Here is a 20,469-nt window from a genome sequence, read left to right as displayed (position 1 = left end):
CAGACCGTTTCCAAAACTTTCTGCCAAGTTGTGAAATGATCCAACCAAATGATTCTGGAGAGCAATTTGAACTATGCCCAAAGAGCTATAAAACTATGCATACCCTTTTTATCTGACAGTGCCTTTATTGGGTCTGTATCCCAAAGAGGAGAAAGGACCCAAACGTGCAAAATATTTGCAGTAGCCCTTTTTGTGTGGCAAAGAATTGGAAAATTAATAGATGCCAATCAATTAGGGAATGGCTGAATAAATTATGGTGTATGAAAGTAATGGAATATTATTGTTCTATAAAAATGATGAACAGGCACATTTTAGAAAAGCCTGGACAGATTTACATGAACTGAGTGAAACAAGCAGAACCCAGGAAAACATTGTATATAGTAAAAGCAAGATTGGGCTATGACCAACTATGGCAGACTGGGTTCTTCTCAGCAGTTCAGTGATCCAAGGCAATCCCAATAAACTTTGGATAGAAAATGCCATTCACATGTAGACAAAGAACTATGAAGACTGAATGTTAATCAACACATGCTATGTTCACTTTTTTTTTCTTGTTTTTTTTTCCTCGTGGTTTTTCCCTTTTGTTCTTATTTTTCTCTCCCAAAATTATTCATATGTAAATATGTAAAAATGAATGTACATGTATAACAAAAAAAATGTTGTTTTACATGTAACTGGGGAAAATAAAAATTAAGGGAAAAAAAAAAAGATTTTCCACCATTGTAGTCAGCCTCAGAGTGACTATTTAGGGAAAAAGATGACTTTGGCATCAGATCACTTACCACAGAGACTGCAAGCTCAAGCCCTAGAGATCCCCAGCTGATCACCAAGGCTAACACACCCAGCAAACATACCCTAAAGAGAAAGACAAGATATGTCAGGAGGGTCCCATATCCCATTTCCCCAATGACAGCTATAGTTCCTTACCCAGCTACTCCAAGTGAGATGATTTCCCAAATTTGGTGAGAAATAAAGTCTGATTCCTGGTGGAAGCTGGGTAATGGGAAATGGGAGCTTTATTTGTTAGAGAATTGGATCATATTTGCCTTCACCAAGAATTTTCACATAGTAAATAATGTCTGGGCATAGATAAAACCAGGGCCTGGTTCAGAGAAGCTAGCTTTTCCTCTGTGCTCAGTCCTACTCGCCAACTCCCACAAATAAACTAGCTTAAGAAGCCTTCTGCTCTGGGGGTGGCGAAGGTATTCCCTCATTTATCCCAGCCAGTTGTATATATTCCAGTTGTCCACAGCTGGGCCGGGTTCCAGCACAGACTACATGACTTAAAGGAAGTGGGAGTAGCCAGAATTTTGCTCTTACCCCATTCAAGTCACTCCCTTTCTAAAAAGTTAACCTACCCTCAAAAGGCCCTCATTTCCCATTGTTGGGGGCAACTGTGGTGTGCACGAGACATACCCCCAACCCCCAAGCAAAATCTTGGTTTTTGCTAAAACAGCTGCACAAAACTCTGCTTGCTTACAAAGCAGCTAGCAGAGTGATTGACTATTTGGAAGCATTCAGCCAAAAAGGAAATGCTGCTGAGTACAGGACAGCACATACGTGGCGTGGAAAAAGGAGAGCCAGACCGCCAAAATGATGAGTCTCTCTCCAGATCTGGCTAAGAGCTCCGTATATTTCATTTACTTCCCCTATGGTGAATACCAATTTTAATGTGAGGTGAGAAGGGCAGGAGACGGTATGAACAAAGGCATAAGCTATCATTTCTATAGAGCTGTCTTTCAATCTTTCTCTTCTACAGGTCACAAGCTAGGGTTCCCAAGGGGTATAACATTCAAAGCTTCCAACCCTAGTTTACAGGTACCCATTAAGAAGAAAGAAAAGAAGAGGGATCCAACAAGAATTTTCAGTTGCAATCATTTCAAATATTAAGAGCCCCTAGCATTGTGCTAGGGTCTACAAAGACAAAAACCAAGTATTCCATATTTTAAAATATATATATATATATATGTATATATATGTATATATATATATGTGTGTGTGTACATATAAATGCACAGATATATGTATGTGTATATATGTATGGATGTGTGTATCACACATGGCCTCATGGAGCTTATGTTTTGTTGAAAGAAGAAACAGAAAAATATGATAGAAGGAGCTTGGGGTTGGATTCTTGGAGTTTCTCTGGCAAGTTAGGGAGGTCACTTAAGCTCAGAAGATAGAGCCAGAGTTGGGATCTCCTGTGACAGTTACTGGCTATGTGACAAAGGCAAGCCACTTAATCTCCAAGTGCCTGAGGCAACTTTTTTAGTCAACAAATTGCAAAGATGCCAATTTATATTATATAAATAGATAGGAGGAGTTTTCTAGGAGTTAGTTCTAGATACCAGTGAAATTCAGGTCTAGTCTATCCCTGTCCTTTCTAAGAACATTGTGAGGATCAAATAAATAAAGAGATGTGAAAAGTGCTTTGTAAACATGTCAGTCATTTCAGGCAGATAGTGTTGGTTTCTTAGTTAAAGAACAAAACAAATTTTTAAAAAACCCTGGGCTCTCCAATTATACTTGAACCAGGAATAGGAGCTTAAAGCAAAAACCTCCAATTTCATTATGTCTTGTATAATAGTCTCATGTGCAAGAGATCTTTCTGTCCTTTCCAACAAAATGTTTAGAACTGTGGGCTCACAAACATGCTGATATCTAAACCTATGGGACAGGAAGAATACACAGCACTGCGGAGACACACAATCTCACTTGGTCTGTTTCCTTTTCTGAAAAATAACAGGGGGTTACTTCTTTAATGAGACTTGAGACAGCACGTGTGAAATAAGACCTTTACTGTCAGACACAGTTGAGCTTTACTAGTTGGTTTTGCTGACCTGACTTCCCCTCCTCCCTACCCTTTTCTTATTTTATTTCTGCTCAAAGGGAAGATCTGACAGATTGTAGGGCAGGAACATTTTCATAAATTAAGGGAAAGTATAAAAACAAAAAGGTATCAATAAAAATATTATTTTAAAACAGGAAGTGGTAGTTAGAATAAAACTTCTTAAACTGTGGACTCCAACCCCATATGGGATTATGTAACTGAACGTGGGGATCACAAAAAGTATGATTTACAAATCATATAATTCATAAATTATAAACTAGTGAATGTTTGATCTGTATATCTATTTTATATACCTATATATCCAGGGTCATATAATAATTTCTCAGCTGAAAAGGGCTCAAGAGTGTAAAAAGTTTAAGAAGCTCTGCAATAAATAGATGAACTCCAAGGTTTCTTCTTGTTCTGACATTTATGATTCCAGATTGATAAATCATCTTTCCCAGTTTAACCAATGTCCGCTGAAGAACCAAAGACAATTTGTGGGGTTTTAAGTTGTTACTATATAGAGATTACAAAAGTAATCGATTATATTGAGATAGTTATAAAAAGATTTTTAAAAACAGGTTCAGAAACTCCAGGTTAGGGAACCTCTGCCTATAGGGGAATATTTTTTCCAAATTTAAAACCCAACCAAGTCCCTAGAGAATATCTTTATTGGACTTTCTTTTCTATAATCTTTCTGGGTGCTAGGAATCTGGCAGTCAGTCCCATTAATAGTTGGGATCATCCTAGGGCCTAATGAAAATTAATTGATTGGTGAGATCAAAGCAATCCACAGCCTTCCCTCCACCCATCAGCAGACACCTTCCCATCCCAAATCTGCTGAGCTTTAGTCAAGCTCCCCAGGACATACCCTACAAGGATGGCCTTGGAATTCCGGATGAGTCCAAATAGCACGAGCAAACAGATCAAGACATCAAAAAGGAGGAGGCCCAGGTACCCCAGCCACCTGAGGATGAGGAAGCAGACAGATACAGGCTTTCTGAGAATACCAGTACTGCTGAGACAGAGGCTGCCCACTGCCTGTATCAGCCAGAATAAATATATCAACCTCAAGAGAGACTGATTGCATTTATTTTCATTTTTCTGTCTCAACATGGAACATTCCCACTCTTGTTCCAAAATTAAAACTTCCCTTCCCCACTTTCCCTTTTCCAACTCCTATTCCTTCTAGATCTATATCTCCAGTTATAGGAGAAAAAGGTAGCAATCTTAATTTTATAATAAAGTTTTGGAAACCTAGTAAGTTACTCCTTCAAGGAAGTATTTTTATTTTAAAAGAGCATATCAGTAGTTTTCTTCATCCTAAGGAATGACTTCCTTAATTGGGGTTCTTAACCAATTTTTTTTAATAACCTGGATCTTTTTGGTAGTTTAATGAAGTCTATAGATCCTTTCTCATATTAATGTTTTTATATAAATAAAATACATAGAATAACAAAAGAAACCAGGAATATTAAAAATGCAATCTTTTTTTTCCAATCCAACTTCACAGACCCCCTGAAATTTATCCACAAACTCCTTAGGTGTCCATAGACTGAGAGTTAAGAACACTTGGTCTAAATAGCAAATTTCCATGCAGAGAAAAGAACAGAAAAAAAGCCAAAAGTAGGCCAGCTTTGAAACTTACAGGTTTGAACTTCTTGTTGTTGTTATTGGTTAACAATAATATGTGCAACTTGTCATGACCCCATTTTTGGTTTTTCTTGGTAAAGTTTGACATTTCCCTTTCTGGCTCATTTTACAGATGAGGCAAACAGAGTTAAATGTCTCACCCTAGGGTTACAGAACTAGGAAGTGTCTGAGGCCAGATTTGAACTCAGGAAAATTCTAAGCCCTATGCTCTATCCATTTTGCCATCCAGCTGCCCTTGAATTTCTGTATTTACCACCAAGAAAAAAAAAAGCAATTGTACACAACAGGGATCTGTAGTCTTATGTACTATTCTCTTTTTCTATTTTACTGTGCATCTGAAAGGCTGCTAGATGGTACAGTGCACAGTGTGTTGGGCCTGAGTTGAAAAATCATCTTCTTGAGTTCAAATCTGGCCTCAGACACTTCCTAGCTGTGTGATCCTGGGCAAATCACTTCACCCTGCTTGCCTCAGTTCCTTACCTATAAAATGAGATGGAGAAGGAGAAGCTAGAGACTACAACTGATCTTTGTCCCTAAATGGGCTCATAAATAGTCAGACATGAGTAAAACACTATTGAAAAACAAAATGTATTTGGAAATGTCCATTCTATTTGATACGTGTTAAATTCAAAATTAAAAAAAAAATTAAGTGAATTTTGGGTTTCAGTGGGAGAGATCTTTGTTAGCAGGTACTTTACCAAGAACCAACCTCTGACAGCAAAATATTTTGAATCTTCAAGTGATTAAAACACAAGGAAATCTGAAATGGACTGATCTTCCCAGGGCTTAGGATCTACCCTGAGGCTCAACACTTTCAGCAGAGAAACAACTTCCATTAAAAGATAAAGAACCAGGCAGAAATCATAGAGGCTGGTACTCCAACCAAGCTAGAGGTCCCCTAGAATTGATCTCATTCTCTATCACTGTTATGTCCAACATGAAAACTAAGGTAGAAGAGAATTGGAATGAGCAAAAACGGGTAAGCAGTGCTCAGAACAGAGAATTGAAGAAAACAAAAAAGCAGATCTCCTCCCTGACTCCATCCCAAAAGCCTCCATCTCCTTCCAATGTAGCTACTCCATCCCCATGCCCACCCTGAGGCTACTATAGTCAATACTCTTCCTTCCCCCTTTCTCCCTGGTCCCACTCTCTCCTAATTCTCTGCTTCTGTCCATCCAGAAATTTTTTTACTAGCCCCCACTCAATAAGTTGCCCAAACCCAGCCTGGTAGAGGAAAATAGACCTCAGAAGGCAGCTGCTCTAACTTCCCAGCCACTCTGAGCCAGAGCTTAAGAGAAAGCTGTTTTTACCTGTACCAGTCATAGAGGTCAACCTGCACAGCCAGATCCTCCAGTGATACTGCGTTGTTCTTCCAGAAGGGGATCTCTGTGGTCTGCCGCACCAAGTCATACAGAAGCCCCTGGAGCTTCTGGACAATGTGCAGATAATCAGTGTGCTTTGTGTACAGCTTCTCCAGGGTCTGAAGGCTGGTCTCCACTGTCTGATTGAGGGCCATTGTGGTGTCTGTCACCTGAGAAGGAGAAATCGGGGCAAAGAGATTAGGGAGAAAGAGGATAGGGCAGGTGATGAGTTCTGTCTCAGTGAGCGATGGAGAGGGGCAAGGGTAGAGTTGGTCCTGGGGCAAGTTTCAGAAACTTACCACCTCAAGAGGGTATTTTTATTTAGAAAGAGAATACCAATAGTTTTGTTAGGGGACTAGGGAAGTCAATTTGAAAAACTGGGAAATTGATATCTCTTATTCTATGAAAAAATGGGGTTGGAACAAGGCAATTGGGTGAAGAAGTAAATAGGGTGCTGGAATTGGAGCCAAGAAAGTCTGACTTCAAATTTAGCCTCACACACTAACTGCAGCCCTGAACAAGTCACTTAAGACAGTTCGGTCTGAGTTCAAATCTGACCTCAGAGAATTACTAGCTGGGTCACCTTGAGCAAGGAGGCCTCATGTATAAAACAGAGACAATAATAGCATCTACTTCCTAGGTTGTGAAGAGAAAATGATATCATATTTGAAGGGCTTGACAATTCTTAAGCCACTATATAAATGCTTGCTATTATTAGTTAATGGTGGGAAGAGTGCTGGATTTTATGCTCTGAGTAAATCACTTCTCCCCAAGACATAGCTCATGTGAGGGGTCTACTTTAGATAATCTTGAAAGCATAGGATGACAGAGATGAAGGACACCTCAGAAGCCATTGAGTACAAGGCTCTCCCCCATTTTGAAGGCAGAAAAATTAAGGCTGAAGAAAATAAAATGGATTACCTAAAGTCACAAATATAGTTTAGAAGAATTACACATGTTTAATCTATATCAGATTGCTGTTTTGAGGAGGGGAGAGGGCAAATCACTCCAATATCTTTGACAAAAAAATCCCAAATGGGATAATGAAGAGCTGGACATGATTGAAAAATGACTGAACAACACCTGAAGTTCAAGGAGGGTGACTTGCCCAAAGTCACAGAAGTAATAATTATCAGAGATAGGACTTGAACTCAGATCATCAGATTATAGGTCTAGAATTAAAAGGGACCTTGAAGGTGACCACATAATCCAACCCCTTCATTTTACAGATAAGGAAACTGAGTCTTAGGTTAAGTCAACTGTCCAACATCATACATGAAGCATATATCAAAATTTGGACTTGAATCCAGCTCTTTTGACTCTAGGGTCAGTATTCTTTTCTGTCCAACATTTAACTTTCTTCTATTCAGAGGTCCCTGTGAGAAGAAGGGAGTGATCACTTGCTTCAGCTAGAGGTCAGGAATAAGGCAAAATGGAAACTCTCTATGCCCACCCCAATTCAGGAACTCCAAAGATCTGCTATTCAGTTAACATTAAATACATCACTTGAACAAAACCACTCATTAAAGAGTCTCTCCTGACTAATGAAAAGGTAAAACTCTGGTCGTTGCTTTTCTCAGGAGTGTTAGCCATCCTATTCACACACCTCCTCTTTTCTCTCTCACACTCCTACAAAACCCACCTTTCCCTCTCACTTCTACAATTGCCACATCTCTTTTACACATCCATCCATCCCTCCCCCCTTCTCCTATTTATGCAAATCTATCTCTGTCTCTCCCAGTCTGCCTTTGTCTTTCTTCACAGATCATGGAACTGGAGCTAGAAGATACCTCTGAGTATCATTTAATCCAATTCTTTTGTTTTATAGTAAGGAAACTGAGGCTTATAGAGATTAAATGATTTGTCCAAAGTCACACGGGTAGGAAGAATTAAAGATAGAATTTGAACTCCCTTCCTGAATTTCAGAGTCAATGTTTTTTCCATTATAATTATATTATTATATAACATAGTATATGTTATAACATAACATTTAATCTATGTTATAGGCTATATATTGTATTTCATCAATTCCATAATGACAATTACATTTTATATAATAATTATGCTATTATTATATAATAATTTCCATCTCTGTCTTTCCATTACACACACATACACACACACTTATTTTTTCGTACATAAAACTAAATCTTCCACTAGTCTTACCCATAAATACTCTAAACCTCACTTCTCTACATCTCCCCCTTACACACACACACACACACACACACACACACTGTCAGTGAAACATATCCTTTGATTGGCAAACTGCAGCACTCTCAGCATGAGGTTTCTTGGGAATGGGAAGAAAGAAAACAGCAAACTCTCTCTCTCACCAAGGCCATGGCAACCCTCATTCTGAAGGCCAGAATGGAGAGAGATGAGCTGAACATCCTTCAAAGAGATGGCTTCTCTTGGCTTCCCCTAAACCCTACAGCTAGTTCCCAGGCCCATTCTTCCCCTAACTTACCCGATCCTGGACTCCAGCCACAGTGCGGTTTGCATGGCGAAGCGAATATGTGACCCGGTGAATGCCGTCACTGGTCTCTCCATTGCCATAGAATCCCACTGCGATGCCAGCACTAAGAAGAAGTTGAGGAGCTGGTTAGGAAAATGCTATTCACCAAGAATTGACAAGCTCTCTTTCTCTCTCTTCCACCAGGAATAGCCTTCCTGTCATATGAGCTGAAAATACAGTTAAGAAAACAGAGGAAGCCAAGGTAAGACTCCCCAGCCTTCTAGAGGGACCAACTGACTTCACCTCCAGGTAACAAGAACTACAAATATCCAAAAGGGAAGGAATTTAAATCAATCAAATAACAAATATTTATTGATGGCCCACTAAATGCAAAGGGTGGTAGGGAATTTGCAAAACATAAAACAAATTAAATGACAATTTGTAGAGTATTTTAAAAGTCTACAAAATACATTACATAATCAACAAGCTTTTATTACACGCTACCTTTGTGCCAGGCACGGAGGAAGAGCTGGGAATGCAAACACATAAACAGCTCCTGCCCATAAAAAGCTTAATTCTAATGGGGAAGACAATATATCATTAATATTAATATCAATTAATTACTTAGTATTGATTTATAATTATAATAGTATTGATATACTTCTCACAACAATCAAATTATCAACAAGCACTAAGTACACTCAATCAAATTATCCCCATTTAAGAGAAATGGAGACACTAAGGTTCAAAAAGAGGTTAAATGATTTGATTCTTAATCCCTCGGTTCTGATCTTTTGAATTGTAAGGGCCTCTTCCCTCCCATTACCTTATATTTATTTTGTTAATATTTGTTATTTTCCTATATGTTCTGTGAGTTAGTTAGCTTCTTAAGGATAGGAACAGAACACAGCAAAAGGAGCATGAGATCATAGATTTCAAAGTGGAATCCAATCCTTCATTATGTAGATGAGGAAACTGAGATTAAGTGACTCACTCAAGGTCACAACTGGAAGGAGTGGGGTGGAAATAGACCATCTCTATGATGGCCAGAGGCTAGGGATTGGAATCAGAAGATCCCATCAAAGATGGAACCTGAAAGTCAGGCTGAATTTAAATTGACCTACAGTAGAGGAAGCAAGCTATAAAGTGAACAGGGCATTGGGTTGTCAATCCAGGTTATTTTTCAGAGAAGAAAACTGAGGTAAACAGGGTTAAGTGACTTGCCCAGGATTACACAGGCCTAAAGTTTTATCCACTGAACCATCTAGCTCCCTACCCCCAGGGCTATCTAAGGATCATCGAGTCTAACCCTCTTATTTTAAAGAAAATTGAGACCTCTTATTTTATTTTTTAAATAATAGCCTTTTATACAAACATATGCAAACATATACAAAAATGGTTTTCAATATTCATCCTTGCAAAACCTTGTTTTTCAATTTTTTCCTCCCTCCCTTTTTCCCACCTCCTTCCCTAGATAGCAAATCATACAATATATGTTAAACATGTGCAATTCTTCTAAACATATTTCTATAATTATCATGCCGCACAAGAAAAATCAGATCAAAAAGGGAAAAAATTGAGAAAGAAAACAAAAAGCAAGCAAACAACAACAAAAAAAAAGTAAAAATACTATGTTGTGATTCATATACAGTCCCTATAATTCTCTTTCTGGATGCAGATGGCTCTCTCCACCACAAGTCTGTTTGGAATTGCCTGAATCTCAAGTCTTCTTATTTTAGAGGAAACATGAGATCAATTTGTCATACAGATATTAACCATTAAGGAGTAACATTTCAACTCAGGTTCTTTGACTTTATAGGTAGTGCTTTTCCCACTGTACTGCCTGCACCAAAATACCTCTGTAATCATAATTAAATCATAACTCTATAACTAAACTTTTTCTCCATCCTGCCCTGCTCCATCCTAACAAACCCCAACTTAGAATCACAATTTCTTCACACTGATCCAATCTGCCAACTCTCTGGGAATGAGAACTAAGCTATGAAATCAAGGCACAGGAGTCTCTTTGGATTTAAAGTTTATCTGTAGCCATTCCTTTCCTATCCCTACATATTCTTCAATCCAGTGCTTGCTCCTCCTTGAAGATGACATCCCATCTCCTAACTCTGGGCATCTTCCTAGGCTCTCTTGGACATGTGGAATACTCTCCCTCCTCATCTCTGCCTCCTAGTTTCCTTCAACTTCTAGCTAATTCCAGAGCCTTTCCTATGTTGATTACTTCCTATTCTGTATATAGTGTGTTTCTACATAGTTGTCTTCCCCCACTGGATTGTGAAGGTGGGGACTGTCTTTTGTTTTCTTTGTGTCACTGGTGTTTAGCATAGTGCTCAATACATAATAGCTTAATAAATGTTTACTGACTTGATTTTTTTTTGTTCAGTCATTTTTCAATCATGCTCAACTCTTCATGATCCTTTTTGGAATTTTCTTTGCAGAGCTATTGGAATGATTGGCCATTTTCTTCTCCATGTCATTTTACAGATGAGGAACTGAAGGCAAACAGTTAAATGACTTTCCCAAAGTAAGTATCTGAAGTCAGATTTGAACTGAGGAAATTGAGTTTTCTTGACTCCAGGACTGGTGCTCTATCCTATATGCCATCCAACCTCTCCTTTATGGACAGGAAATGAGAAGGAAATGCTATTGATTCACAAAATAATAGCTTCTTTGAATAAGAAACAATCTCATAAAATCATATCATCTCAGGGTCCTTAACCTTTTTGTATGTATCACAGACCCCTATTCAGAATATTTTTCTAGTATAAAGGACATAAATATATGTATAAAATATATATATTTATATATAAAGCATATTATGAAATACAGATTTATATATAAATATATGCACAATATATATTTATATATAAATATACATATAAAAAATAAAATAAAGGACACCAATTATATTGAAATGCATTTTTAAAAAAGTTTTTTTTTAAGTTCAAGGATACCAGGTTAAAATGTCTGATAGTTAAATTCCCTCATTTTACAGAGACAGAAACTGTGACCCAAAGATCAATTGGGACTGGCCAATCCCACCTTCTTCCCTCCCCTCTTTTGACTTAAAGAATCAAGCAATACCAATACATCCTTAATTATAGAACTTTTAAGGCTGGAGGCCTTCAAAGGCCTTCAATTCTCAGGAGAAGCATTAACTAATTTGCCTGTGTAATTACCACCTTAATACTCCAGGAGGAGAGGAGAGACACTATTTTGGAAAACCCTTTCTCACTAGCTCTGCCCCTCCCCAATTCTCCCTCCCAATTTTATTTCCTTTTAGTTGGGTTACTATTATACACTGACAAGTGGAGCTTCATATCTTTGACACTCCATATCTTAAAACTACTGTGATAAAAGTAAGGGTTGCCCTTTTGCCCTAGGGTCCACCCAGCCACTGAGAATCATAGAGATTTGGTCTCCACAAGATAGGGAAGAAGAAACTTAGAATGAATTTGCCCAAGGTTCCATCATAATATTTGAACCCAGGTTTCCTGATTCTCAATAGAGAACCCCTTCTCTTACGGAGAAATTAGGTCAAAATGTCCTCCCTGGCAACAATCTAAAAAGTCAGGAAATCTCCCCATCTCCCTAAATATTCCCAATAGTGTTTATAATAATATAGAGTACTAGACTCAGGGTCAGGAAAATCTGAATTTATATCCTGCCTCAGACCCTCACTGATTGTCTAACTTTGGACAAGTTACTCCATTACTTTCAACCTCAGATTATCTATAAATTGGGAATAATTTTAGCATCTCTCTCACAGGGCTGTTAATGAGATCATAACATATATAAAACTCTTTGCAAACCCTAAAGCACTATAGTGCTTACATATCATATTATTTTATTATTATGCCTTATATATTAGCTGTAACCCAGTGTTTTATAACTCATTACAACTTTGCCTTCCATCATTTTCTCTAAATCTTCCTTGAAACTATTCTCCATATATTCTCCAAAATATTTTACCTCAGAGTTAAAGGTTATATAAGTTTATTCTCCATTATATAAAATGACATCTTTTCTTTTATATTGTTCTAAATTCATTTTTTTTGGAGTTCAAAGAAAATAACCTCCTAATTGTTAAATTAGAATTTGGGGAACTAAGTCCACCATCATCCTTTACATTTTTTGCATCCTATCTCTATATTCCCAAACAGAATTGTTGGGGGCATGCTATAAAACTCGCAATAATAATAATAGTAACAATCATAATAATACTACCTAGCATTTATAAAGTGCTTTAAGGTTTGAAAAGTCCTTTACAAATACTTAATTTTTAACAAATAAGTATTATGAAGTACCAATTAGGTACTGTGATAAGCCTCAGTCCTCAGAGGCAGGTACTGGTATTATCCCCATTTCAGAGATATGGAGATGAGGAAGACAAAGCTTAAATGACTTACCCAGATCATAGAGCCAGCAAGGTAGGATTTGAATTTGGGTTTCCCTGGCTCCAGGCCCTACTCCCTGATCATGGCACTACCTAACTTATTTAATAATCTATTGGGTATATAAGGAAGAAGCATTAAAGATAAGAAAAGGCAAAGACTTTCCATTGTCTATTGAATAATGTCCAAATTCTTTAACCTTCCATTCAAAATCTTTCATGATCTGGTTCCAACTTACCCTTAAATCCTGCCTCATATTACTTCTACTTCAGGTGTATAATATGTCAACCAAGCCATTCAAACTCACCATTTTCCAAACAAAACCCTGTTGAAATGATTTGGATTCATTCAAATGTCTTTGTCATAAAGTCTTCTGTCATTCCTGTCTATGACACCAAATCAGTGATCCTTCCTCTGATTCCTGGAAGCACTTTGTTTAGAACTCATTAGAACCCTTAATCAAGAGCTCTGTACTCTAGCCCTAACTCTGTCATTGACTATGTGATCCTGAGCTGATCATTTCCCCTAATTACAGTTAATTTTCTTTATCTGTAAAATGATGCCATTGAACAAAATTATTTACATATCTATGTTTCTTTCCATGGATCAAAGGAAAGGCAACTTAAAGAAGACACAGAATGAGTGAGATTCTCCACAGGGGCAGCTGCCTCTAGTTCTCTGGATTTTAAGTGTAATATGCAGCTGTCCTAGGCCACAATCTCATATCAAGATTTCAATCATCTTTGATGTCCACTTACTACACATACAGTATAATCCCTTTATGCTAGAATTCTGATTGGCTTGAGGCAAATAAGGTTTTGCCCAATGTCAATGATACTGGAAGGGGTGGAAGGCTGAAGTAAGAAAATATTTCTAGCTTGTTCCCCTTTTCAGCCAGTGATTATAGCCCTGAGGTCAATTATTGGTACAACTATCCTGGACTAAGAATAATCTGAGGGGACAACTCAAAATGTAACTACCTCCAAGAAGCCCTCCTTGACTCTAGTAATATGTGATTTCTCTATTATTAAGGATTTCAATGATACTTAGGCCATCTATTATTTGTCAAAATGTTGTTTTGATACTTCAGGAGCTGAATTAATCAGTGCGGGTAATCAATTACTCAAAGTGTATATTTGGAGGGACTTGCAGGCATTATTATTCTGCCTTAGTAGAGAGGCAATGTGCGTTCCTATACTTGAAAACTGTATCACTGTGACCCACCTGGCTATGAATCTCTCCAAAGTTAGCTAAAATGGTCTATGAACTGTACGTCTCTGTCACTAGGCAGAGGGCATTTTTGTTTGTGTGTTGTTTGTTTTTTACTTTTGTTTTTAATAGCATTTTGTTTTCTCTAATTGCATGTAAAGACAATTTTAAACATTCATTTTTCACTAAGATTTTGAGCTTCAAATGTTTTCCCTCCATCTTTCATCTCCTTCCTCCCTAAGATGATAAGCAATTTGATAAAGGTTACATATGTTCAATCATGTAAAACATATTTTCATATTAGTCATATTGTGAAAGAAGAAACAGGCCAAAACAAAAATCAAGAAGGTAAAAATAATATGCTTCTATATGCACTAAGACTCTATCAGTTCTTTCTCTAGATGTAAAGAGTCTTTTCTATCATGAGTCTTTTGGAATTGTCTTGGATCATTGCATTGCTGAGAACCAAGGGAATCATAGTTTATGCTAACACAATGTTACTGTTCCTGTGTACACTGTTCTCCTGGTTCTGTTTACTTCACTTCTCATCAGTTCATATAAGTCTTTCCAGATTTTTCTGAAAGAATCTTGCTTGCCATTTCTTATAACACAATAGTATATTATACTATTATTTGTTCAGTTATTCTCCAATCGATGGACATCCCCCCCAACTTCCAATTCTTTTCCACAACAAAAAGAAGTGGTATAAATATTTTTGTACTTGTAAGTCCTTTCCCCTTTTTTATTATCTCTTTGGCATACAGACCTAGTATAGTGGTATGGTTGAATCAAAGAATATGCACAGTTTATTTTCATTTGGGCATAGCTCCATATTGTTCTCCAGAATAGCTGGATCAGTTCACAACTCCACCAACAATCAGAGGGCACTGTTTTGAGGGGGGTTTTGCTTGACAACTGGGGTTAAGTGATTTGTCCAGGGTCACATAACTAATAAGTGTTAATTGTCTGAGGCTAGATTGAACTTAGGTCCTCCTGACTCTAGGGCCAATGCTCTATCGACTGTGCCATCTAAGCTGCAATATTATTATGATTTTCTAATATTTTATAGGTTTATTTCAGATACCTAATGACAAAGCATTCTAGGCACATCCTGACAAAGAAGTGATGGATATCAGGTGCAGAGTGACCTATTTTTGGGACACAATTAATGTAAGAATTTGTTTTTTGTCTATCCATAACTGTTTTAAAAGAGGGGACTTGTTTTTCCAAAGGGGAGAGAGAAAGGAGGAGGGAAAAAACAGATTTTTTTTTTTGTTCATTAAAAAAAAAAAAATTACTTTAAAAAATTGTTTCATGGGTATATGTATACTTTAACTCCCTCAACCAGATTGTAAACTCTTTGAGGTGTGGAACTGACTTTTAATTATTATATAACTAAATTTTTTCTCCATCATGCCCTGCTCCACCTTAACAAATCCCAACTCAGAATCACAAATAAATGTTCTTCTTACTGGAAGAAACCTTAGAGATCATTCAGTCCAGTTTCTCTCATTTTATAGATGAAATGGAAGTTAAGAGATGTTGTATGTTGTCTTGGATAAAAGGGATAGAAAGGAGCAGAGCTGAAACTGGAAAGCAGGTCTGACTCCCATCCAATGCCCTCTCCACTATAGTCCCAGTGCCTCTCTCAAGGCCCAGTAGAGAGCCAAATTTAATGGTAGAAGACTATAGATTTCTTTTGTGTCTTAGAGCCCTTTGACAGTTTGTGATTCCTCAGGAGATTATTTTTAAATGCATAAAAGACATAAGATTACAAAGGAAAAAAGTATATTGAAATGCAGTTCTATATGTGTATATATATGATAAACACAGAGACACATACATATTATTGCTTGTTCTTCTTTCTCGAAGATGACTATGACATAAGGGAGGTGATGCCATAACGTGCAACTAAATTGGATTTAAGTGAGAGAAGGCTGTTAAAGGTTACCTCCCTCATTTTCTCCTTCAGAACCATCTGGGTCTAGGGTCCAGGTATCAATCAGGAATGATTGGGATGGCTCTGGAGTATATAGATATAAATAAAAATGATCACAGACTCTAGATTCAGAACCTTGTCTGAATTAACCCCATTCCTAGGCACAAAAATCTCTTTGTCAAATTATTTCATGACTCATGAAGATGACCAAGATATTAATAAATAAGCGAGACAGAACAACAGAGACAGGGATTGAAATAAGCAAAGTGACAGAGATACTTTGTTAATCCTAACATTTTGTTATTGTTTCCTAGAGCACTAAAAGGTTAAATGACTTTCCCAGTATTTTCCAGAGGTGGTATTTAAACCCAAGTTTTCCTGGAATCTACGCCAGCTTTCATCTACTACACTATACTATGTATCACAGATGAAGACTGACATCATCAGAGATAGGAAAGAGATTATGACCAAATTAAGGGGCTGGCAAGTAAAGTAGCATAGCATAGTGGGAAATCCACTAAATTTGGAGTAACAAAATGTGAGTTCGACTCCAGTCTCTGTCATTTAAGACTTTTGTGACAACTTTTTAAAAATAGTATTTTATTTTTCCAAATACATGTAAAAATAGTTTTCAGCTTTTAATTTTTTTTAAGACTTTGTGTTGTGACACCTTTGTAATACTTTGGATATAGCACATAACTCTTACTATCCCTTAGTTTCTTCATTTTAAATAACAGACTTAAATAAGACTTAATAATGATTCAAATCTTTTCTACACCTAGATTTCCTTATTTTACAAAATCAAAAGCCTTTGGAAGAGGGGCTTAGTTTTAGGGGCAACAAGCCTCCAGTTCTACTCGGATGAACTTAGTTCTATATGGAGGAAGACTAAGAAAGCAAGAACAAGGAGGGAGGAAAGGAGGAGGTTCCCAGAAAACTCCTGGTGGGCTCCCCCTGAGGCTCCAGTGGCAGACTAGGGAACCAACCCTCCTACTGACACAAAGGGAAGTTTGCCATGAATGAGCCAGGCAGGGGCAAAGAAATGGACCCTGAGGTGCCGTCCATCTCCACCAGAGCAGATCAAATAGATCCTAATGCTTACTGTGGAAGCACTTAGCAGCAATAATGGGCCTCTGAGGACTCCTGAAGAGGAGAACCACTGGAGGCCATTATCAGAGAGAGGAAGAAACTGTGCTGAGGGGTAGCAATGTCAAGACAGAGATAAAAACAGGGGTTAGGGGGAGGGGCAGTGAGAACAGTATTTGGAGACAAACCCATTAGGAGAATAGGACAAAAGAATCTACGGAGTACTCCTTCCAGATTTAAAGCTTTGACTTGAAGTCCCCGATCTGTCCCTTGTTATTAACTGTGTAACCACAGGCAAGTCACAAACTTTCTGAGATTCACTTTCCCCATCTCTAATTCACTACTTAACCTCATAGGGCTGGTTTAGGGAAAGTATTTGAAAATCCAAAGAACATCATATAAATGGGACTCACTATCAGGAGAGGCAGTACAGTGCAGTAAATGAAAGCTGGCATAGATGCCAAGAAAATCTGGATTCAAATTCTCTCTCTGGAAAATACTGGGAAAGTTATTTAACCTTTTTAGTGCTCTAGGAAACCTAAAACCTAAAAGAAAATAAAGTTGCAAAGGAGGTGCTGACCGGCATCAGTTGAAGGAGTTTTCTCACCTGGGAGTTTCCCTAAATCTGTGAAATCACAAGTCCGGTCCCTATCATGTTCATCATTCATGTAGGTTGCTAGGTCATTTCACTTTTGAGTGCCTCTTGAGCTAAACAGATCTTTGACTCTATTATGACAAAACAAGTTAAAGGTAGGGACGAGGACCGCAAAGGCTGATGAGGAATTAATAAAGGTAGAGTAAAGGGGAATTGGCTCCTCATTTTACCTTTTGTGTACACTGGAAATGTCTAATACCCTGAGGCTAGATTAAAATGCAATTGGGAAATGTTTAACAAAGCAAACACAAATACAATAAAACATATATAATGTAATGTTACATTTTGAAACTCAATGTGCAGTTTGTGGGGATTTTTGTAGCCACTGAGTCATTTCAGTTGTGTCCAACTCTTCATGACCCCATTGGGTTTTATTTTTTTGGCAAAAATTCTAAATTGATTTGCCATTTTCTTTCCCAGCTCATTTTACTGATGAGAAAACTGAGGCAAACAGAATTAAGACTCTTTCCCAGGATCACAGAGCTAATAAGGGTCTGAGATTAGATTTGAACTCAGGAAAAAGAATCTTCCTGACTCCAGATCTGGTACTTTATCTACTGCACCATCTAGTTACCCCATATCTGGATTAGTGGCCACAACTACTATTTGAGTTTGACACTAGTAGCATATATTCCCAGTGGCAAGCAAGAATGATGATGGTGCAGAGGAAGGAATCAATTATCGCTTTCACCTGCATGGTTCTGAAACACTCCCCTCATGTCTTACCTATCCCTGAATCCTGGACCATTCTCTTGCCAGGCCCAGCAAGCAGTACCCCTGCCTCCTCTAGGTTGGGGTCTCCCTAGGACACTCATTCCATGTTAACAATAGCTTCAGGAGTCTGCAGGCAGGGTAGCAACAGCAGCAGTCTCCAAGACATTGCTACCACCAACCATCAGGCTAAAAATAGAAGTGGGGAGGCCTACTGGAAGAAAGGGTGAGGAACTATGGCACCTGCAAAGGATCAGGATTAGCTCTTGTGGCAGCTGATGCTAACTAGCTAGAGGAAAACCCTCCAGTTCTGGCAAGGATGGAGAGTGTGGGAATTCTCTCTTCCTGCAACCCTGCCTTCTCTAACCTTAGCCATGGTAATACCAGGTAGGGCATCCTAGAAGTGCAGGCTAGGTCAGAGAGGCTGCCACTCCCACCCCCACCCCCCAAAATCAGGGATCCTGGGCCTCCAGAGGCTGATCCATCTCTGGATTTTGCTGCACCTCCGTGCTACGGATTCGCTTGGTGTCTCAGCAACTGTTCCTGCAAAGGGATGGGGGGACAGGGGGCTCCCTGTTGCCTTTGACAGTGCGTTTTGCAAAGGAGGACCGAAAATACCCAAATGATCAGAGCTAACCTCAAGCAGAGCAGCCTGGCTTTGTCCCTAATGAGCACTCCTCAAAATCCAGGGTAACCTATCCACAGTCACGTTGCAGGCAATGAATCTGGGAAGGGACCTATTCCTTCTTAGCCTCCTCTTTTTTCTCAATCAACTTCACAGTCACCCCTGAAATCTATCCACAGATTCCTTGGAAGAATATGGCCCCCTGGTTAAAAATAGTCCTAAAGGAAGCTAGCACCCAGATGGGGAATGTACCTGCAAGACTAATGAGTGGGGGAATAGTTCTTCCCTCTCAACCCTCCCCCCAACACACATATATTGATCCATAGAGTCACTTGCCTTTAGAACAACAAAATATCATTCTTATACCAATAACAAGACACAGTTTAGTCTATGCTGAGTAAATAGATGATAAGATGCTCTCTGAGCTGGAGATGTTGGGAGGAGCCATTTAGTCCATCCCTATGCCCACACTCCAAGCAGAGCCAAATACCTAGATTGCTAAGATTCTACCCTGACTTTTCTGAGGTTTTCAGGAAAAGAAAACTCAATCATCCATGCTAAAGCTTAAAAGCCATCAGACAAGCTTGCTTTAAGTCTAACCCCAAGTTTCTCATGATGCAGGAGCTTAAAGCTGAACTCTCTAGTTCTGCAAAAACAGAAAGGACCAACACTAGTTACCATTCTCTGAATGGCAGTTTCTCCTAGGTGAAAGGAATATTAATAAATTAAAAATAAGTCACCTGAGTATCTACTGGACAATAAAACTGGAAATTCTTTATCACAGGGGCCCACAAATCCTGCCTTCCAGGGAGTCAATTAATTTCTTTTTTCTTTCCTTTTTTCTGTTTTTGGAAAGCAATTAGGATTAAGTGATTTTCCCAAGGTCACACAGCTAGTAAGTGTCAAAGCCAGATTTGAACTCAGGAAAATGAATGAATATTCCTGACTTCAGGCCCAGCAGTATTCACTACACCATCTAGCTGCCCACTTAATAAATACTTGTTGATTAATTGGGTTCCACCCATATACAGATAGCATAAGTAGATAGATGTGCTCTTTGGTACTATTGGGTCCTTCTGAGCACCTCCAGTGATCCTAATTTGGGTCTAGACATGAGTTTAGGAACTAATATATCAAGTCAACAATAATTTCTTAAGCACCTGCTATGTGCCAGACACTATGCTAAGAGTTAGAGATATAAAGAAAGGGAAAAAGTAGTTCCTGTTCTCCAAGAGATCACAGACTAATGAGTACGAATAAGCAAACAACTACGTATGAACAAGATACAAGCAGGATAAATTAGGGGTAATATCAGAGGGGAAGATCTAGGAGAGTCAGGAGAAGAGATGAGGAGGGAGAGAGTTGAAGGCACTGGTTAGCTACAGAATGTAAGGAAGCCAGTATCTCCAGATTACAAAGTATACGAAGGGGATTATTCATGCATTACAGGAATATTTGGTTTAGCTTTCACAAGCCGTCTCCTCCAACCCACACAGATCAGGAAACTGAGGGCCAAATAGCTAAAGT

At 38.4% G+C, this 20,469-nt stretch overlaps 1 protein-coding gene across 2 annotated transcripts in view; it reads right to left on the bottom strand.

The window, feature by feature from the left end:
* The window catches only part of TTYH3 (tweety family member 3), a 177,651-nt gene that overhangs the window by 52,507 nt on the left and 104,675 nt on the right, over window positions 1–20,469 (bottom strand). For both annotated transcript variants that reach the window (XM_003761538.4, XM_031941168.1), the window contains exons 3-6: window positions 8,318–8,429; window positions 5,797–6,017; window positions 3,705–3,800; window positions 783–855 (exon numbers count right to left, since the gene is read on the bottom strand). In XM_003761538.4, the coding sequence (XP_003761586.1) occupies window positions 783–855; window positions 3,705–3,800; window positions 5,797–6,017; window positions 8,318–8,429 (502 nt within the window). The remainder of the gene's footprint in view (window positions 1–782; window positions 856–3,704; window positions 3,801–5,796; window positions 6,018–8,317; window positions 8,430–20,469) is intronic.

The sequence above is a fragment of the Sarcophilus harrisii genome, chromosome 1 (genome assembly GCF_902635505.1).
Source record: "Sarcophilus harrisii chromosome 1, mSarHar1.11, whole genome shotgun sequence".
NCBI lineage: Eukaryota > Metazoa > Chordata > Mammalia > Dasyuromorphia > Dasyuridae > Sarcophilus > Sarcophilus harrisii.
Note: the sequence above shows the minus strand (reverse complement) of the source record. Positions and strands in the feature narration are given on the sequence as shown.